A 25,881-nucleotide genomic window follows, 5' to 3' on the forward strand; every position below is an offset into this window, starting at 1 on the left:
AGGCCATCATGGAGCAACTTACGGAGTTCAACAAAATCCTAGATGACTTGGAGAATATTGAGGTGCAACTTGAGGACGAGGATAAAGCTATACTCTTGTTGTGTGCTCTACCGAAATCTTTTGAATCGTTCAAAGATACCATGCTCTATGGCAAGGAAGGCACTGTTACCTTGGAAGAAGTTCAAGCGGCTTTGAGAACCAAGGAGTTGACCAAGTCCAAGGACTTGACTCATGAACACGGTGAGGGCCTAAGTGTCACAAGAGGGAATGGTGGAGGTAGAGGTAACCGGAGAAAGAGTGGAAACAAGTCAAGGTTTGAATGCTTTAACTGTCATAAGATGGGTCACTTCAAGAAGGATTGTCCGGAGATTAATGGTAATTCCGCACAAATTGTCTCTGAGGGTTATGAGGATGCGGGTGCTCTGATGGTGTGGTGTTGTTTGGAGGAAGAAGAAGGTGATGTGTCTCACCTTGGGATTGATGCCTAGTGGAGCGGTGGGTCGTCTGGAGAGACGTTAAACACTCAACATCAGCCTGGAGAGGCGGTGGTAAGAATACTCATGATCTACCTGTTGAGGTGGAGTTTCAAGGTTGAAGACATAGTGGGATGTACGCATTTGCTAGTTGAGGTAGAGTACGCTCAGCGTGAGGTGGAGTTGAACACACCGGTAATGGTACGACTATGAAGACCTTGGGTGCTATGCTCTATGGTGAGCAAGGGATTTCTTCATGAAGTTGGAGAATGTGTAGCACGGCTTGCGAGATTACTCTAAAAGAATGCCAAGGGTGATTGGATGCAAGGTGATCTTCAAGGAAGCGGAAGATGTTCTGCGTTGAAGACGGTATGGTGAATGCTTGTGGGACTACCTAAAACTCCTAGTGTAGTTGGACTGCAAGGACCTTCGAGAAGGCGGAAGATATTCCGAGGGCTGAAGGGGTTGAGGTGTATACTTGTGGATTACTCTAAAAGCCAAGGGTGATTGGGTATAAGTAGATCTTCAAGGAAAGCGGGAGATATCTCGTATTGAAGAGGTTATGGTATAGTCTTGTAGAACTACCTGAAATTCCTAGCGTAGTTGGACTACAAGCATCTTCGAGAAGGCGGAAGACATTCCGATGGCTGAAGAGGTTGAGGGTGTAAACTTGTGGAGCTACTTGGAGTAGTGGGAAGCAAGGGTTTGAGCAGCAAGGAGGTTGATGATCGGCATCATCACTGATTTGAAGTCAAGGTGGAGAATTGTGAGAGTTAACTTAAAATCAGGTTTCTGCACAATCGTGGCACGACAGCTGGGCTTCGCGGCACGATGGAGGTTTTAGTTTTTTGGGCAAGGCACTGGAAAAATCGTGGCACGATGGGGTCGCATCGTGGCACGATGGTGCGCTGGCGGATAAAAATAAAACATATTTTTGGGAGCAGATTTGTTACAGTTTTTGTTACAGATTTGTTACAAATTTTAGGCAGATTTGTTATAGATTTTAAGCAGGACTTTTACTATAAATATAGACCTTGTATCAAAGCAAACTTTGAGAGATTGAGATAGAGAGAAACACTATTAGGATTGGAGTCTCTTGGTTACGGGAAGAGATTGGGACTTTGGGTAGAATTAGGCGGAAGACTATTCTTGTAACCCATTGATTTCTCTTTGTAACGTTACTCATCAAATAGTGGATCGGAGGGCTGCTCTCTCCCCCAGACTAGGTCAGATTGGACCGAACTGGGTCAACAAATTCCTTTGTGTTCTTCTTCTTCTTTTGTTCTTCTCACAGTTGTTTTTCTACTTTTGGCTCGTATTTTATTATTCCATACGCTTTGATTTTGGTTGCTTAATTATCTCTTGCTCCACACATCAAGTTGTTATTGGTGTGATTTTTCGTCGAATTCACAACACAGCTTATTCTTCGTATCTGTTTTATCTTTCTGTAATATGATAACAATATTGATTAATTTCATGTTTTCAAGTAAAGGTTCTGTACAGTTATGATAAATTATCTGGTGATGTATAAATAACAATAATATGGCATATGGAATTTGGTGTTTATGTTTAATGTCTTAATTCCACGTCCCCATTATATTTGGTGGGTCAAAAGATTTATTTATTTTTATGACTATGGTTGGTTTCATTCTGAATAGCAGTTGTTATAAGTGATTTTATTTTCTTAGTAATACCCTTGTACAAAAAATTAAGCATGTATGAATTGTGAGTTTTCTTATTTGTAGTAAGAGAATAATTTGGGGATGTTTCTTTCTTGCTAGGGATATGAAGTGCTCAAGCTGCTAAATGTGCTTCTTCCTGAGGTGACTGAAAATCAGAATGATCCTCTAGTGCTAGACAAAGAATCATTTTTAGCTGATCGCCCGTATCTCATAGAAAAGCTTGCGATGGATGCACTTCCTCGGTTGATCCAGGTTGGTTGACTTTCTTGTTATTATCAAGGTTTTAAATTGTGGTTGTGCCATATATTGAGAAGAAGAATAATGATCAAATGTGGTTGATGCGGACTCAATAGCAATTAAAGTCGCTGAGACATCAAAAACCTTGATATTGCAATATGAATTGTTGTCGCAGACCTTTTCTAAAAATAAAAAATAAAAAGCTACATTTTAATTTGTACTTCACCCTTGACAGGTGGTTAATTCAGATCCAAATACATATGTTTGTCATGGATGCCTTTCTGTTATTTACAAGATAGTTCATTTTAGCCAATCTGATAAGCTTGTAGAACTGCTCGAGAACACCAACATTTCAAGGTGAATCATGCATCCTTTTCTGGTTCATTTGAGTCACAATATTAAATATAATTGTTTATGTAATTGACATTATCTGGTTTATACAACAGTTGTTTGGACAGAGTATTCACTCGAAAGGATAATCATGTGTTAATATTAGCCTTACAGATTGTTGAGTTAATCCTTCAGAAGTTTTTTTCAGACAAGTTCATAAAGTTGTTTATTGAGGAAGGTGTCTATTTTGCCATAAGTCACTTTCATCACCTGGGAAAACATCTTCACGATTGAATTTCCGTGAAAACTCTCATTCAAGAGTTGAGTGTCCATGTTATGCATTTTCTTATGGCCTATCTCCTGCATCTTCAAGTATTCGAATTTGCAAACTTGACAAAGATTTTATGTATAATCTTTCAAAGCACATTAAAGCAAAATATGTGGAACCAATATATGTTTTTAAAGGGTCGATGAACAATATTCCGCTGAAGCTCGGATATCTTTCTGTTGAATTGTGTAAATTGGTGAGCATTTTTGTTGATGATGACAACACATGCTCTCGAATTGAAGGTGATATCAATGGTACACTGTGTGAAATTTTGAAAACGCTTAGTTGCAAAAAACAAGTTTCTGCTTTTGAATTTGTTCATAGTGGTATTATAGGTTCATTAGTTAAGTATTCAGTTCATGGCCAGTGTGTGAAGGAAAATGGAAGATTAGTTATAGGTGTTGGTGATTTTGATGTTCTCATGGAAAAACAATTTGAGGGTTTGGCAAAGGTGTAATGCCTTATTTAATTATTTGATTATTTTATTGAGTTTAGAGCCTATTTTTATAACTTATGTGATTTATATGATTTTTGTGTGGTGTTGTTGTTTTATTAAAGTGGCTTATTTTAATATTTAATAGAATAAGATTTGAAATAAAATAAGATTAAGTTGTGGGGGTTGTTTTGGAATTTAGAAGAGTTTAGTGGAATAAGTGGAAATAAGATAAAGAAGATTGAAGAAATAAATAGGAGAAACATAGGTCAGAATAGTTTTCACGTGAAAGCAAGCCTTTGGGGGAGAAAAAGGGAGAAGAGCCAAGTGAAGAACCGGAGAGATCGTAGAGCTTCGTTTGTCAGAATTAAGGTAAGGGTGAGGCTAACTCTCAATAATCATAGTGTATGAAAATTCTGAAATTGATTTAACATGTAGTTGTTTATGAATTTGGGAATTAGGGTTAGAATGTAGAATTGAATTGTTGGAAGAAGTAGGTAATCTGATGGATTAGGGTGATAGAGGATGTTTAGATTGCAGATTAATCACGGACTAAGTTCCCAATCAGTTTTGGGGTTTGGGTTGATGGAAATTGGAATTTATGCTTGAAAAGTCGGAGTTTAAACGTTTTTGCAAACAAGAGATTATGTGAGGTTTGGGAAATCGATTTTGGGGTGGTTGAGACTTGAAATAGCTGTAGATTATGATAGAGCCAAGTGTCAGGAGAGTGTAGGCGAAAACAGCATCAAAATCCGATTAACGGTTTGAATTTTACGTGCGAAATGGTGAAAATCGCACTTTTTGAAAAGCTGAGTCTGGACTTGATACTGTCAAACCGTGCCGCGATTTTGATGGCAGAATGTTCGGTGGTTCTGGACATAAGAAACGCGCCGCGATTTCTAAAATCGTGACACGATTTCTATGAACCAGATCCTTCATATTTCACTATTTTTCACCTCTTTCCTCTTTGAACCGGGTTTTGGTGTAAACATGAAAGTTTTAGATAATTTTGTTAACTTTCCAATGGCTTTGGTTTGACTTCAAAATGATTTTTGATTTTTGAGATATGATGTAAATACTCCAAGGAAGTCTTAGTGAAATCTTATGAAAATTCAGCATAACCATTTCTAAGTTAATCCAAAACTTATGGGATAATTCCAAAGCTCAAAACTAGAAGTACTATGAGTTCAATTAAGGTGTTTAAGTGTATTTAACCCATATTGTGAGTTGATCTTGGGATAGGAATAGAAGTTGTTAATAAGTTATAAACTTACAGAGAGCCTAAATCAAATGATTAATGATTGTTGGTTAGTTTAAGATATTTATATTATATGGAAAATGTATGATATAGAAAATATCGTTGTTTATATCATTCAAGTTGTTATTATTAATATTGCTATGTTGCAAGTTGCTTATGTTGCTGTCTCTGCTGTTGTTGATTATTAATATCATTAAGTTGACCAAGTTGTGGAGTAAGTCATAATTATTTATGCATAATTATTTATGCACAGTTGTTGTTGTCGTTGTCGTTGTCCACGATGTCGTTGATGTTGCTGAGTTGTATGTTGATATACACAAAGTTGAGTCCATTGCATACTCATAAACCGTTGAGGGCTTATGCCCTGTGAATGCCTTGTCATTCAAATTGTTGAGGGCTCATGCCTTGTGAATGCTTAATCATTCAAATTGTTGAGGGTTCATGCCCTGTGAATGTCTTGTCATTCAAATTGTTGAGGGTCCATGCCATGTGAATGCTTAATCATTCAAATTGTTGAGGGATCATGCCCTGTGAATGCTAGTTCATTCAAATTGTTGGGGGTTTATGCCCTGTGAATGCCTTGTCATTCAAATTGTTGAGGGCTCATGCCATATGAATGCTAGTTCATTCAAATTGTTGAGGGCTTATGCCCTGTGAATGCTCGTTCATTCAAACGCGTTAAAATGGTACCACATGCATGTGCATTGTCGCATTTGTCGTTGCATAGTCGTTGTTGTTGGTTGAGTTGTTGTCGTTGTTGTTGGTTGAGTTTGTAGGTGTTGTTAATGTTGATGAAGTATGAAACAAGACTGTTGAATTATCCGTTGTTAATTAGGTTGTTAAATACAGTTGATGATTTATATACCTATTATTATTGATTGTGAATCTCACCCCTTCTGCTTGAAAATGTTGCCCTTCGTATGGGTAACTTGCAGGTGATCGAGAATAGTTGTTGTTAGTTGCTATCGTGAGTGGACTTTCCCTCGCGTGTGTCTTAGGTGCTTTGATGTGTAACGGGATGAGAATTTGTTATTGTTTTCTGTTCCTTACGTATTATTTATGAAGTTTAAGAACATGATGTTGGAACAATTTTATGAGATTTTATGTTGAGGTCTTGGTGCCAAAGATTAAATATTGAAATAATTTCCGCTGCGAAGTAATAATTGATAAATAGTTATTTATTCAGTTTATGATTTTATGAAAAGTAGTGTGACATTCCGTTTATATTGAAAATACTCTGATTTATATGTGATTATATGTGAAATTTTTAAGTTGGGAAAACGAGGTGTTAGGCATCCTTGTCTGGTACCAAGCATATATCCGAGACACGCCCCTTTCTTCGTTAACGAAGAACTTTCAAAATGCACTTACTATTTCGGAGGCTTTCCCTGTTATTCTGAGTGGTCCACATGGAGCAGAAGTGACAAGTTCGTTTGCCACTGTCCCTAATAATTGTCACATTTCGTATCCTTGCCTGAATACCCAATTTATTAAGAATGAGAGAGAAGCTTGCCTTAAAGACTTCCCTGCTAAGTATCTTACTGTTGATCCTTTTTCTTCTTTGCATGCCATTGAAGGATACCTGTGGCCAAAGGTCAGAATGGAAAACCCTAAGCAAGTAAGATCATCATCCATTTAATTATCTTTGTAGCCTAATTAATTACTTGTCCACTCTCGTCATGTTGTGAGGACTTTAACATATATTAATTTTTGTGATCATATCTACCAGGATAATACAAAGCAAGAACAACTGTTAAACGTAGCAGGACAACAATTGGAAAAGAAGCACAAAAAACTTGTTTTCTATCTTGATGGACAAGAATTGGTTCATGAATTGTCGCTGTATCAGACACTTCTATGCCAAATGCAAAAGCAAGACAAAACTTTTTCTGTTGCTAAACTGTGGAATCAAGTGCATGCATTATGCTTTAGAAGGGCTGTAGAATCTAACATCACAATCCTTCCAGAATATGTTTCTAATATTGAAACTGCAGCTACTTTATTTCTTCTTAAAAAAGTTCATGCTTATTCTGTGGGGGAAGTTAAAATCCCGAGTAACCTAAAATCACCACTACCTTCTTTTGAACAGGATGAGTTTTTGAACAAGAAGTTGATAGAGAAGTTGGAACAACAAATGGGGGATCCTTTGGCATTGTGCATTGGAGCTATGCCCTTTTGGTGTTATCAATTGATGATCTCGTATCCCTTCCTATTCAGTTATGTGACAAGATGCAAGTTCTTTAAATTGGCGACATATGGCCAGCCACAGAACCAAGCTCAAGGGTCTAATAGCAACCCTAGAACAATGAGAGACAGAAGATTGAGCCTCAGTGGATTGCCGCGCAAGAAATGTCTAGTTTTTCGCGACCGAATTTTGGAGTCTGCTGCACAAATGATGAACCAGAATGCCTCTCGAAAAGTCGTTCTTGAAGTGGAATATGATGGTGAAGTTGGCTCAGGTTTCGGACCGACTTTGGAATTTTATACCTTGGTCTGTAAGGAGTTTCAAAATCCCGGTTTAGGCCTGTGGAGAGAGGATACTCAGTATGGTCTCTTTCCTCGCCCATGGTTGAAAATGCAAGATGAATCTGATGGCCTAAAGATTTCTGAAGTACAAAAGAAATTTGTCCTTTTAGGTCAAGTTGTTGCTAAAGCTATTCAAGATGGTAGGCACCTAGATCTCCATATCTCCAAAGCCTTTCATAAACTTATTTGTGGAAAGGTAAATGGTTTAATATTTGACTTCATATGAGTTTGCTATCAAACAAGCTACCATTTTATATCAGTTGACGCTTTTGGTTAATACAATAAAAATAATTAAAGGATATATATTTGGACTGATTAACATACTAATACATTCCTTCAAAAGAAACTTATCACCCAAATTTAACTGTCACTGTAGAAACTCTCTCTATATGACATTCAGTCATTTGATCCTGAGCTTGGCAGTACGCTGCTGGAGTTTCATGCGCTTATTAATCGGAAAAAGCAATTAGAATCTGATTGTAAAGAGAACTCCATGTTGGAAAGTGATTTAACCTTTAGAAATTCCAAAATTGAGGATCTTTGTCTTGATTTCTCTCTGCCTGGGTATGATCAAACTTTTCTACTTCCATTCAGTATTTATTAAATTACAAACTTGTATTCATTTTTCCTTGTTGGTAGGTAAATATGAGTAACTTGGAGGACTATATTTTACTTCTTAAGAATGCCACCATCGGATCTGGAATTTCATGTCAATTACAAGCTTTTAGACTTGGCTTTAACCAGGTATGTATTACTACTCATTTTCTGCAAAATACTTGTCATTCAAGTTTAATGGTGCTAATAAATGATGACACGCATGAAATACTTGTTTTTCAGGTATTCCCCATCGAACATCTTCGCGTATTTAGTGAAGAAGAACTTGAGCTTATACTCTGTGGGGAACCAAATTCTTGGACTGTATGTATAACTTTTATTTTACCTTTTTCTTTATCAAATTGCATGTGCATGCATCATTCTTCTTCTATAACGTTGTAGATAGCAAAATACATTTACATTTTTACAAACTGAACGGTAATGGTGTCTTGTTAATAGTTCAATGATCTTTTGAAGCACTTTAAGTTTGACCATGGATACACTGCTAGAAGTCCTCCCATCATGAATGTAAGCATGACAATTATGTTGTACAGTGTGGTATTAATGTTTTTAACTTGAATCTCATTATGTTGTGGAATATCTTAGTTGCTAGAAATTCTTCAAGAGTTTAATAATGAAGAACGACGAGCGTTTGTACAGTTTGTCACTAGGTCGCCTCGACTTCCTCCAGGAGGATTAGCATCACTAGATCCCAAGCTAACGGTTGTCCAAAAGGTATGTAAATGTCTTATTTTAAAAATTAAGAATGGGACCTGCAAAAAGCACAGGCATAAACATTGTTTTTTAATTTAAAAAAAGAGAGTGCTAACAAGTGCAGTCAAATATATAAATATTATCTTGAAACTTCTGTATTCAACTTTTTAAAAGATAAAAGAGTTATTTTCAACACAAAAGTAGTAAAAATCTGAATCAATTAACCATAAATGAATTGAAGTAGGTTCAAAAGTCAAACTCTTACAACTAATCTAAGCACAATTCAAACTTTTGAAACTAACTTACTAATATTTTTTTATAACAAACTTTTTATAATGTATTGATCTAATTGATTTCATTTGCTATTTTGACAGATTTCCTACAACCACACAGACACAGACCTGCCTAGTGTGATGACTTGTGCAAACTATCTCAAGCTACCTCCGTACTCATCAAAAGTATACTATCATTTGTTTTACTATGTTCAACTTAAATTCGAAAGAAAGAGTTCTTAAGTTTGAGCCTAACAATATTTTGCTGCAATTCATTTTCAGGAAAGGATGAAACAGAAGCTCTTGTATGCCATAACAGAGGGACGAGGATGTTTCCTCTTTTCATAACTTCATTCTCTTGATGTCATGTGGTGTCAGATGGATAGTAGTTTTGTTGCTTAAGGACGCGACGTTAATTATAATTTTTCGTGGATGCATAGACAGATTTTTTTTGTTGATCCTTCGGTTTTTTGAAGAAGTGGTCACAATAATATGAAGTTCGACCGAGAGATAAGTAAAGTTTTACTAAGAATTGTTCTATCATGGGACTCAAATTCTCGCGAATGATCTATCTTTTAGTAAAGCTCATTAACCATTTGGTTATCAACGTAAATATTTTATTTTTACTATAATTTCATTTTAGGAAAATTCTTCGCATGCCATTTTTAGAAATTCCATGCACTATCTTACCAGCGATGATTTAAAGTAGAACCTTGCTATATGATGCAAAGGGCACAAGACACACATACTCCCTCCGTCCTAAAATATAAGCAAAAAAATCTTATTTTCTTTGTCTCAAAATATAATCAAAAAAGACCCATTTTTATGCTATTTTTATGTTTTTTCAAACAAATCATCTTTTCCAATGTAAAATTAAATGCAAGTTGCATTTAATTTATTCTCCTTTTTATTTTCTCCATAATTTTTAACCAATGAGAATTATTTTTACATCTTTCTATAAAACTTATTTCAAGGAGAACACAAAAAATTATACCTCAAATTATTAAGTGTTAGTTTTTTTAATAAGTGTAAATTAATGTTTTTTGCTTATAAATTAGGACGGAGGGAGTATTTTTTTTAGAGGAACGGGATACGATACATGGTGGGGTAGTGTTTTATGTTTTTTTTTTAAACCACGTGGTTAAAATAATAAAGGAACAACGAATGCAAAGAAATGCAAGTAGCTTGTTTTGAAGCAAGGAAAAACTGTGGTTAGAGGAAATCATGATGAAGTTGGCATTATAATTAACGGCTTAGATTCATTCGTACAGATTCTTGCACATTGTAACAATTAGCATTAGCATTTATCCTTAAGTAAAACCAATACGTTATTTGAAATTGGTTTTTTAGTTCTTAAAAAAATATATTTTGTTGAGGTTAAGTAGATTAGTATGTTTTTTGAAATTGATCATTTAGTCACGAGTTAAATTTTAAAAAATTAAATAAATCAAGTATCTTCTACATTCAACTAAAGAGATATATGTAACACCGATACTTCACATCAAAAACATATTTAGACTATGGAGTCAGACACAAAATTACATTTAAATATTTCATTTTTTAAAAATTATTACCGAGTATCAATGCAATGTCTGCATTGTCAATACTTCATAGATAGAGACTAATATCTCAAGCCATACATATATATATCAAGTTAGGTAGATCGACATTAACCAGCAAAGCTCTCCCTCGATTGTTACCATTGTTGTATTCATAGTTCCTAGAAATAAACAATGCAGGGTAGTGAGTAAATTGTATTGAAGTTTTACTAATGATTATAAGAACACAACCACAATTAGTTGAAAATTTATAAGAGATATCGTACGATTGTTTTTTAGTTTATTTAAGCAACTTATTTTTTGGTTACTTAAGCAACTTCTTTGAAAACTATTATTATTTATACAAATTTTAAGCAAATTTTATTATAATTGATTTTTTTTTAATGTTTCAGAGCTTATTTAGGTGGCTTTTAATAGGAGAATTGAGTCTTTTGGTATTGTTGAATCGGCAACGTTTAAAACAGAGAGAATGTTTTAGGGTTCATTTTGAAGGGGAAAAAAAACAACACAATGTAAATGAAGTAGAGGAAAATTGAATGCAGGGGATCCAGATCCTTAAACGCATCACTATATAAAATAGATTGCGTGAATGTTTGGTTCTACCATGACAAAAGTTGATTTTGAGTGAATTGATTCTAGTAAAAATTGAGTTGAAAGTAAAGTGATTTATGTTTGGATACATTCATGTAAAAGTGAGTTGAACAATATATTTGAGTGTATAAATTAATTCTAGACTTACAAACTACAATTTCTAACTTCAAGTAGAATCAATTCTTGAAGAAAAATAAATTATACTCTAGATGAACCAAACATGTCAAAATCAAATTTTATTTGGGTAGATCTGCTAGAATCAATTTTGTCTCCTTTAGTGGAACAAAACATACATTTCATCTTATAGGTAGCTGAGTAACAGTGAGGATCAAGAAGGTGATGCATGGATTAGGTGCATATTCGTCACCATAATTCCTAACCAACATTGTAAGTAAAAATAATATAATTAGATTAAATAAAATTGAGTAAAAATGAGATGGTGATGTAAGGACTAAGGATTGAGACACTGTCGCCACATTAACTCCCAATCAACAATACATATTTTGAAAGTGCACTTATATTGTTTTCTCTTCTTTTTTTGATAAAATATATTGTTTCATCTTTCATTATATGGTTGTTTACTTGATGGCAAACAAATAGATAAGTGGTTAAAGATTCAAATTCTAACTATTGTGAATGAAAAAAATCTGATTGGTAAAGGACTGTCTATCTTTAAAGATTGCACAATACAGCAAAACTGTCCTGTAATTACATGGGAGATTAACAGATTAATTTTCTCGTCCCCTTGAACTTGTATATTCGATGACAATCATCATAAGACGAAGCACATTCTCGGAGTATTTCGTGAAAGGGAACTTTGGTATAAGATAAGGAACACCCTTTTTATCAGATTCTTAAACACAACATATTAACGAAAAGCTTTTACATTTAATCACTGACCTGTACATAACTAAACTTTAATTTAGCCCCTTGACCTAGACGATTGACTCCGTGAGTACGAAGAGGATAACACCTGCATGTGTCAAAAGCATTCTCTTGTCACCAAAATTTTAACACTTTTCTTCCCCTTATAGAGGTGGCTGGGAAGGGATAGGTAAGGCATTATAGATTCTTGGTGTAAGAAAGAGTTGTACATTAATAAGATGGAAATCATCAAACAAACCGCTATAGAGTGGAGAGTAAAAATCTCATCGCACCTGGTATGTCTTTGGTCCTTTTTTGAGTAGATAACCAACGCTGTTTAAATTTTCGATGAAAGTATCCATATCAGGTACTTTCAAGGAAATCCTATCAGCCAGACTGTATATTTCCTGAAAAGTAAACAACAAATACGTCTTTTGTCGAGAACAAAAACAATCGACAGCAAATGCAGGGAAAAATAGGAAGTGCATACAGATACTGAAAAGCAATCTTTCTGTTCCAGCTCCGATTGCTTATTGAGGGCATTTAGAAAGCGTTTCGCTTCTTTCTGTTGACTCATCCCCCCACTTCGACCAAAATCAACAACCCCGTGCTCATCAATATATTTATCATACAGGGATTCCTTCATGATTTCAACAACATCCTGCACGATGTAATTATAGGAATGACTAAAGGAATTCATGACAAGAAAAACATGGTTGTTTAAACTTTATGAACATAACAATTCAGCTGTTGACATACTCCTCAAATTGATATTCCGGAATCGATAAAATTATTGTTGTATGACTTTAAAGTAGAGGCTGGAAATATAATTTTGGCATGTTCCACGTTGTATTGAAACCTTAATTATGAACAGAATACATTGATTTCCTAGTTTTCTTTTTTAAAAAAATAAGGACTGGAAATATTATTATTTGTTAACCTACTAAAATTGTTTCCCTTTCAACACTTTGCAAAGATTATTAATTTTTCGAAGAGCTTTTCATCTATCTATGTATGAATGGCAGCATATTGGCAGCTCCAAGTTAGCCTTTACAAGTTCTTGATTAAACTTGAAGAACCAAAAGAGGATTGGTGCTATTAACATTATTCAGGTCAAACTAAAATGTAATACTAACCATTGCATCCTGAGCCGTTATTTCTACTCTCAAGTCTAGCCGAGCTCGAGCTTCGGCTAGCCTTACTAGACTTTCCAGCTGCCTTGCTGTTATAGGAGTGCCATCAGCAGAAACATTGTGATCTCTAAGTTTTAGGTAAAACTTTTGTATGATATCTGCTGCTGGCTTGGACATCCTTATTAAGAGAAATCAGGAAGAGGCAGAAAATAAATACTTCAAAATTTCCTGAGGGATTACTTAGACCAGAGTCAGAAGGTAGATATGACATTGAATCACCTGGGAAAGACATAACTCCTTGCATATGCAATGTATTTGCGAAGAAGTTGACCAGGTAATGGAACAAAATCACTGTCTCTTCGTCTGTCAAGTTTCAACCTTGAAATTAAAGAACCAGATCTTACACCCAAATCTATGCCTTCAGCATTCTGTGATGCAGAAGCTCTTGAATCAGAAGGTGGATCTGGTCAAGAAGAATATATTCCACTAGTGAATCTGGAATTGCCAAAATGCAGCATACTCTATTCTAGCCAATCTAAAATATAATGTAAGAGGGAGAGGAGAGATAACCTCCACGTCGCTTTTTAGATGCCTGTGAGTGTTGCCCGCTCCCAGCATGAAGCTGCAAGATACATTTGAAACGTCAACCTTTAGTGCCCAGAAAACCATGTAGAAACATAGGGTCAAATGAAAAATAATAAACCAAGAACAACATTGATTTGGTAGAAATGTGAAAACATTCAGCTTTTGTACACTGAGAAAATATATTGTCCTGCGGCATAAACACCCAAATAAAATATGCAGAGAACACTATGATTGCATCTAAGTCATTTGGCATATTTCTTTCTATTTCAATATTCTTATAAGTTATAACTCTTCCCGCATTTTTCTGTTGATCTGTGTATGTACCATGCCGTATCTTTAATATACCATAAGTTCAAAACTATTTACAGATTTAGGTCATTTACTTGAAAAGAAGAGTAGCTTCTAGATCAAGAAATCCTAGAATAATTTGCAGAAATGAAATTAAAAACAGCTAATAATTCATATCCTTAATACACACAAGCAGATAAATGTTCTTGTTAATTTTTAAAGAAACTACAGTTTGGAGATAGCCTCGTCTAACAACTGAAAAGTCAAACCATTAATGAAAACTCAGTCAGTAGTGCACTTAATCATCATTGCTAAAGTTGTCATTAATTAAAATTCATCAATATGAGAAGCAAATAAGCCATTGCCATCAACCATGAATAAGATATGAACGTCGTGTAGTTTATGTACAAAAGTGAACGCCAACACAAAGAAAGAAGATGGTAAAACTTACTGACATAATGTGCTCTGAGACTCGCTTGTCCAAAAGTTCATCAGGCTTGTCAAGCAATATGAAAATTAAATCAAAACGGGACAATAGTGCAGCACTCATTTTCAAATTTTCATTTACAGTTTTCGCCCGACTGCAATTTTCATTTAAGGAAACTGTCAGAACAAATTCTTTGCTTGGTTGCATGACTGGCATTATGTGATAGTAAAGAGGAAAAATTTAGAGTGGTGGTATAGGATGGAATGGAATAGTCTGGTTATATTTTAAAAAAATCATGTCAGACCATACCTTTCCACTCTTTTCCATCCTACACAACCAATTGAAGGAGAAATTCGAAATAAGGGATATAAGTGAACTTATATAACTTACAACAATATATATATAGATATATATATATATATATATATATATATATATATATACACACACACACACACACACATACATACATATAAATCTTGCTACTAAAATAAAATAGACCACTAAGGAAAATTGAGGGGATAATGAAAGTTAAAAATGTTACTTATAATGACCACCAACAGGGTTTGCAGCCGCTAAGACTGAAGTACGGGATGATAAACTTGCTACTAATCCCGCCTTTGCAATAGAAACACACTGTTGCTCCATTGCCTCCAGTAAAGCCTGCATAGTTAGAAATTTGCAATAACGCTTCAGTTAAGATATATTAAAGTAACCAGAAATTGACCACCAGTTACCAGAGAACAAACCTGATGCTCTGATGTCATTTTATCAAACTCATCAATACAACACAATCCACTGTCAGCCAGCACCATAGCACCTGTCAGGAATTGCAATAATTATTCACAGAAAATAATAACTAATTTTTGCAAACGATCAGAGCGAAATCAGTTAGACCCAATCATATCCTTATCTATAGCATACAAAAAGTAACAGTTTCCCCCTCTTCTCCACTTCATAAAAATTCATTACGTCAGATAAACTAACAAAAATCTGCAGAGCTTAAGGAAATATTGACAAGCACCAGAAAACTATCAACTATGTCATCATTCAGCCTACCACCAAGGAAGCAACCCATATTGGCCATAAAAGAACTGCAGCTAACTTAGCTTCCTGACTTATTGAATATACTCTTTACGATCCACGTTTATCATATAGAAACAAAGATTTCAACATACACAGAAGAACAATTTGAAGAAATAAACAATAAAAGGTAACACAAACACAATTCAAAGTCATATACATGAAGAGTACTGTCAATCATGACCAATGAGTAGTTATCCACTAATTCTGGAAATATTACAGTACACGTTGAATCTTGAGTTCACAATTTCATTGAGTGCAACATTAAAAAAAATTAAAAGCATATACCTGCCTCAAAAGCATAGTCATTTGTCATAGGATCCTTCACTACAGCTACTGTGAGGCCAGCTTTGGTTGTGGCGTTACCACAGACATAGATACCACGTGGAGAAACAGCTGCTGCTGCTTGTAACAACTGGCTCTTACCTAGACCAGGATCACCTAGAAAACAGAAATCGCAATACAGCCAGTTTGTAAATTTATATCCCGTCTCCATTTTGCAAACTTCTAATTGAAGAAAGTGTTTTTTATACAAATAAATCTACTTCTCCGTAAGAAAAAAACATTTCTGAAGGTTTGATTCCATTCAAAATTGCAAAGAAAGACATTAAGCATACCTACAACTATGACATGAATGTCTCCTCTCACAGGAACCTTATTCTGATCCATAGAATGCCTCCGTACGCCGCCGAATAATGATAGAGTTATCCCAGCTGTCATAAACAACAGCAAACTATTATTTGATTTCCCCCTTGATTGCCAGTTTCAGAACATATATCCCAAATAAATGACATTGAAGTATCAGAAAAAGCTTGAGTCACGTTATTCCCAAACAATTACTAACAATGTACATGCCAGACATGAGATTAATAAGTCATGGAAATGAACAAAAATATGATGGGCTAGCGACATTATGAACTTACTACCAAGGCTATACTAACAATTACGGAAGATATAAGAAACATGTCGCCAAACAAGAGACTAAAAGAGTGGACAGGGGCATGAAACTTCTGTCACTTCAGGGTCTGAGAAAAAGAAGCCGTGCGCAATCTTATCCTGAATGGAGAGGCTATTTCCAGCAATAGAACCAATGAACACCAGAACCAAGTCACAAGACAGTAATGATGCATTACGTCGTTGTGCTAAGGTTCACCCTCTCACCAAACAGGTGACTGAGGGAGGAGGCACATTTCATAATGAGATGCATATTTACCTTTAACAAGCTCGTGCCCATAGATTGAAGGGCATATAGAGTGAAGGATTTGCCGAAATAAATCTGAACCATGCTCCTCTGCAAATTTCACAACAAATTCTAAATCCTTTGAAGAGAAGGAAAACAAATCAAACAGCTCAGTTGGTCTAGCTTTGGCATGAGAGTCTTGTGAATCATCAGGTATGGACTGCGACTTTGAATTCACTATGGATACAACTTCAAGATACAAATAGTAAAATCCTTGGTTTCTGTTCTTTGACTTCCCTGAATAGATACCCGCAAGCTACATCAGATACGATATATGGCTCAAAAGAGAATAAGTTTACATTTTATTTAAAGTAGTTGAGATAATTAAAGCAGGTATAACTCTTAGCCTGACCTAACGATAAATATTTGTATAAACTAACCCAATTACCCAATAAAGAACAAGCACATGATTACTTTGTAGTAAATTAATACACAAATCCTTGTGCCAAGTGATACTGTCGGATATTGATAGGTAAGTCTAAATAACTGGTGTAACCACATCTACCAGTATACTAAATTATGAAATAATTGGTATCATGTATCTTAGATAAAGGTTTGCTAATAGGACTAATTTTCTTTAAAATATAATATTGTAAGTTTTAAAGTTATATCATTTTAGCATACTTCTTGTGCATCAGGTTTTGACAACAGGAAAGGAGTTATGTAGCCTTTATGAATTAAGCAGAAGCTAGTCCAATCAGATTTCATAAAGAATGTGTGCTTTACAGGAGAATATTATATGATGCTAAGACACTGTCATTATCCATGTTACATATTTCACCTTTAGTAAAAATTAATCTGTTTTCAACCAAAGCTATTCGTCATTTATTGTCTAAAGTCTAAACAATACAGTGACATTAATATAGTTTAGTTATCTTTGCTCACAAACTTTAGCATGCCTTCACAGTTCACATAAACATCCAAGCAAGTTGTAACTTGTAATACAGGCCAGCATGTAGGGAGGATAACTAACACAAGCAGTTGGAAAATCATACCTCCTCCAATATCCATGTAATTGTTAATTCCTCTAATAATTCCAGTAACCGTCACCACATCTCCAGGAATGCATGAATCAACAAGATCGTGGGTAAGTTCACATTCCACTGTTCGAGGCACTCGTCCTTCCTCGTGATCTTCATGTTTTAATAATTCTTGAACCCTAGTTTGGACGTGCATTTAAAATGGGTTTCAAAATGAATGAGTGGGGACAGGAGGTAGCCAAAATATGTAAATGAATAGAGATTATGAGTCAAGATCTAGCCTCACCTTATTTTCTGAAAATCAATAGTTTGAGCAGTAGATCGCAGTGGATTAAAATTTTTGCTTTTGCAGCCATTCAAATTGCAAGTTGATGGCGGTGAAAATTTTCCATCAGGAAATATACGTGTGATACTTTGTTTGCACTTAATGCATTCAAAACTCATTTCTACCACAAGAGGCCTGACGGTGCTGGCTTTCACAGCAGTGCCACGCACTGAGACAAGCTTGTCTGTCAAATCAGCAAATGATGTTAAAATGCCTAATTTTTTCTATACAACGGAAAAACCTCAACTATAGCAAGCAAGCATTGGGAAGGGGGAAAAACACTACAGTGGTTTTAGGTATACCAATGTAAGCTGCTTTTAAGTTCTTCAGTGCAATCATGGTTTCAGGACAGTTACGAAGACGAATGTCTACTTTTGCAGCAAGCTCCGGCTTGTCACTCTCCCATTTAGAAAGCAAAACCTGTTTCAAGTCATAGAAAACCTTGGTCAAGCGTAAGACATGCACGTATTTGTAAAATAACAGAAGTGACTTCAAACATACCGTATGAACGGCAACACTCATGCATAAGAGAGCAATTTTAGGTTTCTCCGTTAACATTTCGTAAAATTCCTCGACGTGACACGTATTTTTGAGCTGCTGAAAATCAAGTGACAATACATAGTTTCCATATTCATTTCTCACCTGTCAACGTAATTTGAAAGTTATACAACTTACACCAAAGATGGATGATAACAGCAATCAAATTACTTTCCCATTTCAGACACTTAAATTGATAATCACTTATTGAATAAGCACTTGACAAAATTGTATATCCGAACGTGATAAGCACTTATTCATAGAAGATCCAAATGATCACAGTATAAAGATACCAAAATCTAATTAAAAACAAATACGACTAAAATTGCACAAATTAGAAACCTAATATTGACTTATAATAGTTGAAATTTGAAATTCCTAACTAACATGAAATGAAATGAGAAGTGGAGAAAATGAAATACCTGAGAAACGATGTTTTGGCCTATGGAAGAAGAGAAGAAGGAAAAAAGAGAAGAAGTGAGGTTGAGCCAGGTTTGTTCAACAGTGAAGAGTTGCTGAGGAAAGTAAAAATTCATTAACTCGAATGAATTCGTGGAAAGTGATTCGGAACCATATCGGATTCTCTGCTCCGTCATCTCTTCCGCCGTTCCGTGCATTCCGTTTCCGGCTTACCTCCGTCTCCGTGTCCTTGCGTGCACGGTGATTGATAACCGCGGGAAAATGTGAAGATTGAAATAAAAGGTAAATTCGATTTCATCCGAGTCACGATTGGGTCTTTTTGCACAAACCGCCAAATATTGAAATAATTTCTTTTTTCGAAAATTATATAATTCGAACCAAATTGTTCTTTGTTTGGATTATATAATCCGAGATGCTTCGTTATATATTATTTTTTGTTATTTTGTGAATTTTAGTTAATTGTGTATATATGTTATTTTGCATGTTGATCGCGTAGAGCACATTAGAAATGGCATAACTAACATGATTATGTTCACTAGGCGAGAGCAGATGCCGCCGCCTATAGCGAAAGGCACAGTGAGTAGGGCGGTCATGGGTCGTAGTACCGATGGATCTGGACCATCTCTAGTGCACGAGACTGAACCCGAGCCCCAACAACACCGTGTTGAGGTTGAGGATAATTCGGACAATTTTGAATAGGAGACAATTGTTAACGATGATGAGCATATACGGAAGGCTATGGGAGGGATGACTGTCGGGGTAGCCATGCTACCCAATATAATTGCAGGAATCACGGTAATTTGTAGGTGTAATTTGACTTTTTAAATTGTTCCTAGAATATCGAATAAATGGTTCGTAATATATGGCAAAATGGGAAATTTGAAGGGTGCGCGAGAAGTTGGTATGCTGAAAAATAAAATCTCATAAATTTTGAAATTTCATTTGTGCTTTTCAAAAGGACAAAGTTTACCACAACCTCAAAACATAACACAGCTGAAATTTCATATTTCATTTATATAAAGAGAACTGCAATTGAGTCTTTTAAAACACCCATGTCGTTGTTATCTTGTTGGTAGCTTTATGGACATCGATATCCAAGGGTCGGGGGTTTGAATCCTAGATTCTCAACTTCTTTACATTTGTAGTGTGTTAGTTTCGATATTAGGCTCCCTGAGAAAGAAAAAACTTCTATGTGCGCATTTTGTTTTGTTTGCACCTTAGAATAATTATCTTATTACTCAAACTTGCCAAATAGATGATTAAACTGCTAGGGGAGGATATGCGATAATATAACAGTTGAGTGAATGAGCTGATTCTTTCTCAAGGTCGTTAACTCAAAATGTCAGTCGTTAAATGCTCATAACCAAGTCAAAATACAGTGGAAATGGACAATGACACGACAAACTCATGATCCATGCTCTCAATGGCAATAACCACTTTGATGAACGAGAGAGAAGACACAATCTCCAGTGGAGCATCACACAAAAGAATCTTGTCGGCAAATTATATCGAATAGAGAAAATTGAATTCGAACGTAGGACGCCATGATCCCACTAAATACGGAGTTATTGCACAACACTCGCGAAATTAGTTGAATTGAGGTTTAAGCATTGTAGGCCAGCCGTTTGGATAGTAGACAATAGTCACACTTTACGTTCATACATTATATAATTAACACAAACAATTAAACAAACTTATTTTGCAATTTTATTTATTTATCTTTCTATTTTTTTATGCATTTCTTAGTGTAGGTTGAACCTCAAAACAATTGTACATATCACTCTACGGGATAAGGTAAAGAACCCATAACCAAGGGATAAAGTTTATCCATCAACGTCGATCGCTTGATGTAAAAGGAATCACGATTGAGGAAACTTAGTTGACCTTAACTAATTTTAGCTTTCAACGACAGGGTTATAATGTGATAAATGGAAGAAACTACATTTTCAAATGATAAATTAACAAGGACAATTTTGTAAAACAATTATAGATGAATGTGAGAACAATGTCTTACACGAAGGGACGAGGAAAATTGATTTTACAAGTAAGAACATATGGGTTAAGGGTATTAATTATTATTTTTAGGGAAAGGGTATTATTGTTTTTACAAATACGCGTTTTCACACACAAATATATGTGTAAATATTTAAGTTAAAGAATTGAAAATGTACGACTTTTCTTCTTCTTGGTCCTTTTTGTTGTTTTTTTTTTTTTTTTTTTTTTTGTGTTTGAGTATTTTGGTTTGACCCCTCTCATATCTAATTTTTTTTAATGATATATTATAAATATGCGATTTATGATAAAAACATTTGTCATTCAAACTCACCAAATAAATTTGTTTTCAATTAAGATTATAATGGTAAAATTGATATAAACTATATAAGGCTTACTCCTTTCAATCATATTTTTAAAGAAAAAAAATTATTTTTTTAGGTTCGTTGAATACCTTATATATTTGATATGTATTGAACTATTGATAGCTAATGTATAATACATATCAAATATATTAGGTACTCAATAAATTTAAAAATAATTTTTTGCTTAAAAATATAACAAAAAAAATTATTTTTTAAAAAATGCAATAAACTAATAAAAATAAATTATAAACCCATAACAAAATGACTATTTTCAAATGAGTTTTTTACAACAAATTATAAGACAGCTATAAACTCAAAACTATGTGGTAATGAATAAATCTTTAGGTGTGTTTGGATGGAGGATTTAGAAGGGGAGAGTTTAGATTTCATTTTTAAATTACGGATGCTATAAAATATTTTTTAAAAGTTAACATATTAACATGATAAAAGGTCATATAATACTTTAATCACGCTTAATTTATTTTAGAGAAACATATTATATAGTCCGTAATTTTAAAAATAAAAACAAACTTTTCTTTCTTTCCCCTCTTAAACCCTCAATCCAAACACACCATTAATTTTTTCCAACGAGCGAGCCAGCACATGCAAGCGAATTATTACATCACCATCTATTCGCCAAGTCACATTTTTCTTTCCAATATATATTTTTTCTAACTTTTAACGTATCTTTTTTGTTTGTCTTGAAATCCTACTAGCCGCTACTCCAAAGTTCAAATTTCTGAAACAGAAAACGCTCTCTCACTCACTTCTTCCCATCAGTTTCACGGCGGAATCAGAACCCTTCACCGCCGATGACTTCCTACTCTGACGCTTCTCCGATAAAGAACGATGTCAAAGATCGACGTCTCAGCATCATCGACTTTCTCTCTGCCGATGATTCTCTTCTCGATCCCGTGTCTTCCAATTACCACCAAAATTCAGGTTCACATCTTTTTCCTAATTTTTCATTTCATTTTTTCAGATCAAACCAATCGCATTCAATTGAATCTGTATGAAAATTTTATTTTCAGAAAACGAAGCTTGGTACACTCCGAATTCAAAAAAATTTGAAGATGCTGCTACAAAAATTGAACAGTGGGAAAACGAACCTCAAACATCTGAAACAAAGAAGAAAAACCCTAAGTTCAATTTACGAAAGAGTTTAGCTTGGGACACTGCTTTTTTCACTAATGCTGGTACTTTTATTTAATTTTAATTTTCATAAAAATAGGATTTTAAGTTTTATTTTGTTTTTGATTTATTTTCTATTGGTGTTAATGTTTAGGGGTTTTGGATGCTGAGGAGTTAACTAGTATAATTGAAGGTGTTGAGAAGGAAACATTACCAAGGATTGAAGAGGATGTATACAAATCATGTGAATCCATTTCGACCTTAGGGAGCGATAGTTTAACCTTTGAAACTGAAAGTGTTGATTTGGAGGGTGATTTGTTTGAGGATGTTCGAGCTTCGATTCAGAAATCTAGCAATAAGTCCAAAATTGCTAGTGCAGCTACCAGAATGTCGTCTAGCTCTGGGATTCCGGGGTTGCCAACCAGAGATTGTGAGTCTTTGTATTCATAATGCTTATTCAAAATTGAGTGTGTTGATTTATGCTTAATTAGTTCAATTGATGATTCTTTGACTCCTTTTTTTTTTTTTTTTTTTTTTATTCCAGCTGGAAAGGTTGGTGTGGTTCCTCGCAACAAGGTAACTTACATTAATGAGAGTGACTAGAATATTTTTGTTGCTCTCACATATGATTGTGGCTAGAATATTTTTGTTTTTTTTAAAAGGCCAAAACTAGATTTTTTTTTGTTGCTCTCACATGTACGGTACGCACATATCCTTTTTATTGCGACAACGTGATTATTTTCTTACCAAGTGACATTGGTTACATTGATCAAATTGTAACGTAATGCCTTATGATCCTACTGTTAAGTGTTAACCCTGTCTCATCTCAAGATTACTTGAAGAAAAATGCCAGATGTGCCACCCCAATGGGCTGATTCAGCTGGGGGTAGGCTATTCCCCCTTTCAAAACTTGGGATGTAATTCCACCTTTGGAACTTTGACCTGAATGTATATCAATGTCCACAAAGTAACCCCATCCCAGAAGTGCAATATCAATTCTAGGATAGGTGCCATGTTGTCCTCTCTAAGAGAAGACTGAAATTGTGTAACTGTATCCTAATTGCCTTCCATTTTGATAAACTATAAAAATGATGTGTGCAATAACTTTCGATTGATTTTAGATGAAGGCATCACCTGCTTCAAGGAATCTACCAGCTGTTGCGAGAGTAATCGGGAAGACGACAAACAAGAATAATCCTACTTTTACACAAATACCACAGGTATGCAACTAATTTAAACTGCCGAAATGCCTTTCCTAGTTATACTAACTTACGATTAGCAGAAGACAGAAGCACTCATAAATTGTGAAATTAATTTTTAAGTGGCTATGTCTAATTGTCTACACACACGCTTGACTGATTTTCTTATTTTGAAAAAGCCTGTCGCTGCAAGGAGGGAGTCATCTATTTCAAAGCCGTCGAAGGTGCCAACAAAGCCTAGTGCAAATTCCACAATTTCATCCAAGAGAGCATCGCTTAGTGTTCCACATATCATAAGCGAAAAGGACAAGGCAAAACACACAAATGGTTGTTAGTACTTGCATTGGCATGATTTACTTCTTTTTTTAATCCTCATTTTTGCATAAGGAATGCCTTTCTGAGTTATAGTAAATTTTAATTCTTCAGATAGAGTCAGTTTAGTGTCAAGAGCATCTGTTATTGGAGGTTCAAGGGGTACGGAGCCTAAGTCCACAATATTATCCAAATTAACTTCTGGCCAGTCAATATCAACCAAGACAAAATCAGCAACTTCCAAATCTTCCGGTAGCAACTTATCTGGTAAATCTCCATTTAATTCCGCAAGAAGAAACGTTATTGCTGGAACTTCAAAGCCTCCCTCATCTCGCCTTCCCGCAAGAACACCATTGGGCTTCGCTTCAAGAAACAAAACTGAATCTGGGAATTCTAGTCTCTCAAGCTTGATTTCTGCTAACAAACTTTCTTCTAGTATTTCACCCGCTAGTTCTGTTAGTGACTGGTCTTCAGAGGCATCTGTATCAACTTCTATGCCTAAACACATGTGTGATAGTTCAAGGTCCAGCATTGATAGTAACTCCAGCAGAAAGGTTTTATCAGACACTAATGCAGATCAAGGTATAAATTCTCAGATTTCTCGGAGTGATTTTAACTTAGAAGGGCAGGAGGCTCAGCAAAATGGAATTATCAGTCAAAGTGTAAGGACTGCTTCTGTGGCAGCAGTTAATCCCCCAGCTCCTGCAAAACCTTCAGGCCTGCGACTGCCTTCGCCAAAGATTGGTTTCTTTGATGGGGTGAGTTTTTCCGCCTTCTTTATGTTTGACATAGTCAAAAAATAGTTTGAGAGTGCATTTTCTGAAGAAATTTGTATCATTATGACCTTGGTGACACACTTGAAAGCCATGTATTGGTTTTTCCACGTGTAATATGTGATTCTATTAACTATGGCTTTTTCATTTTTCCAATTTAATCTTCATCTCTTTATGCAGGCGAAATCCTCAGTGCGCACTCCACGTGGTGGAGCGCAACCACACACTTCTGTGTCTCATGGCTTGCTAAAACATGGAGCAGGAAGTTCAAGTGAAGGCCAAATCAAAGCAAAGCTGCAAGCAGTGAGATCTATCACGCCAATTGCAAACAAAAAAGTAGATAACCAGCAAAACCCACATCTAAATCATATTGATGAATCATTAGATGTTGCAATTAAGACATCTAGTGCAGAGCAGAACGTCAAAAGCCCTTCTGAAATGCTGAAGGGTGCTGTTAAAAATGTTGAATATACATCACTGTCGCATGAAATGGAGAGAACTAATTATGATTTGTGTCCACTGACCCGTGTCGATCACCAGGACAGTGTCTATCATTATAATCAAGTTGATTGTTTGATCGAACAAGTTGGACTCGTGAACATAAATTCCAAGACTCAGGAAAAGATCAACGGTGATTCTCTTTCTTTTTGTAAGACTGATATCAGCTTCCAAGATAAATCCAATGGTATGGAGTTATCAAATCACAAGGAGCTTTTTGATTATCCTAAAAACCAAGAATTAAGCAAAGGTTTGTCTACCCCGTATCAATGTGTCACCCCTACCAGCATTGATATGGCAACTTCAGCAAGGATACCCTTTGCAGCAAAAGATTCATTTTGCAACATGGATTGTACTGTTTTGACAGAACCAGCAACTTCAGAGATAAAATCAACCAACTTACCTGTGCTGGAAAGCATTACAAAAGAAAACAACTGAGATGATATGATAAGTTGAACTGCTTTTTTTTTTAACTTGCCGCTTTGTGCTAAAAGTGCAACTGTAAAAGTCTTGATCTTGATGTATGGTGTTCAGATTACGAATACCAAGTCTTTAAGTACTTGCTCTACTGTTATTTATTTGTATTTGAGCGGTCTCTTTTTCCTTGGGTTCATTGCCATGAATCCTGTTAGCATCGGATATTTTGAACAAGAAGAAAATGAACTTGGTGTTGTTGTAATCTTATTTCATTTTCTTAACATTTGAAGATTTAAATCCATGTAATGTTATTTA

The 25,881-nt window shown here is 35.2% G+C and overlaps 2 protein-coding genes and 1 pseudogene across 4 annotated transcripts; 2 read left to right on the plus strand and 1 right to left on the minus strand.

The window, feature by feature from the left end:
* The first annotated feature begins 5,826 nt into the window (after positions 1-5,826).
* Positions 5,827-9,379, plus strand: LOC11433418 (E3 ubiquitin-protein ligase UPL4-like; annotated as a pseudogene).
* Positions 9,380-10,335: 956 nt separating this feature from the next.
* Positions 10,336-19,236, minus strand: LOC11434746 (probable DNA helicase MCM8). Of its 2 annotated transcripts, none has more exons than XM_003625530.4 (18): positions 18,882-19,236; positions 18,424-18,564; positions 18,225-18,342; positions 17,884-18,106; positions 17,613-17,776; positions 16,591-16,854; positions 15,995-16,090; positions 15,666-15,818; positions 15,044-15,114; positions 14,839-14,957; positions 14,319-14,448; positions 13,565-13,616; positions 13,274-13,457; positions 12,998-13,172; positions 12,352-12,522; positions 12,155-12,268; positions 11,898-11,970; positions 10,336-10,567 (listed from the first exon to the last, which is right to left on the minus strand). In XM_003625530.4, the coding sequence occupies exons 1-17, from the start codon at positions 19,074-19,076 to the stop codon at positions 11,920-11,922; spliced, it is 2,421 nt and encodes an 806-aa protein (XP_003625578.2). In that variant the 5' UTR covers positions 19,077-19,236; the 3' UTR covers positions 10,336-10,567; positions 11,898-11,919. The 2 variants fall into 2 exon arrangements, with proteins under 2 accessions (XP_003625578.2, XP_024625684.1); XM_024769916.2 differs by lacking the exon at positions 10,336-10,567 and adding an exon at positions 11,119-11,372.
* Positions 19,237-21,913: 2,677 nt separating this feature from the next.
* LOC11432929 (uncharacterized) lies at positions 21,914-25,881 on the plus strand. Of its 2 annotated transcripts, none has more exons than XM_039828300.1 (8): positions 21,914-22,178; positions 22,268-22,432; positions 22,522-22,797; positions 22,912-22,943; positions 23,489-23,587; positions 23,746-23,896; positions 23,993-24,636; positions 24,832-25,881. In XM_039828300.1, the coding sequence occupies exons 1-8, from the start codon at positions 22,049-22,051 to the stop codon at positions 25,585-25,587; spliced, it is 2,253 nt and encodes a 750-aa protein (XP_039684234.1). In that variant the 5' UTR covers positions 21,914-22,048; the 3' UTR covers positions 25,588-25,881. The 2 variants fall into 2 exon arrangements, with proteins under 2 accessions (XP_039684234.1, XP_003625580.2); XM_003625532.4 differs by having other exon boundaries at positions 21,915-22,178; positions 23,746-23,893.

Source organism: Medicago truncatula, chromosome 7 (assembly GCF_003473485.1).
Source record: "Medicago truncatula cultivar Jemalong A17 chromosome 7, MtrunA17r5.0-ANR, whole genome shotgun sequence".
NCBI classification, from domain to species: domain Eukaryota; kingdom Viridiplantae; phylum Streptophyta; class Magnoliopsida; order Fabales; family Fabaceae; genus Medicago; species Medicago truncatula.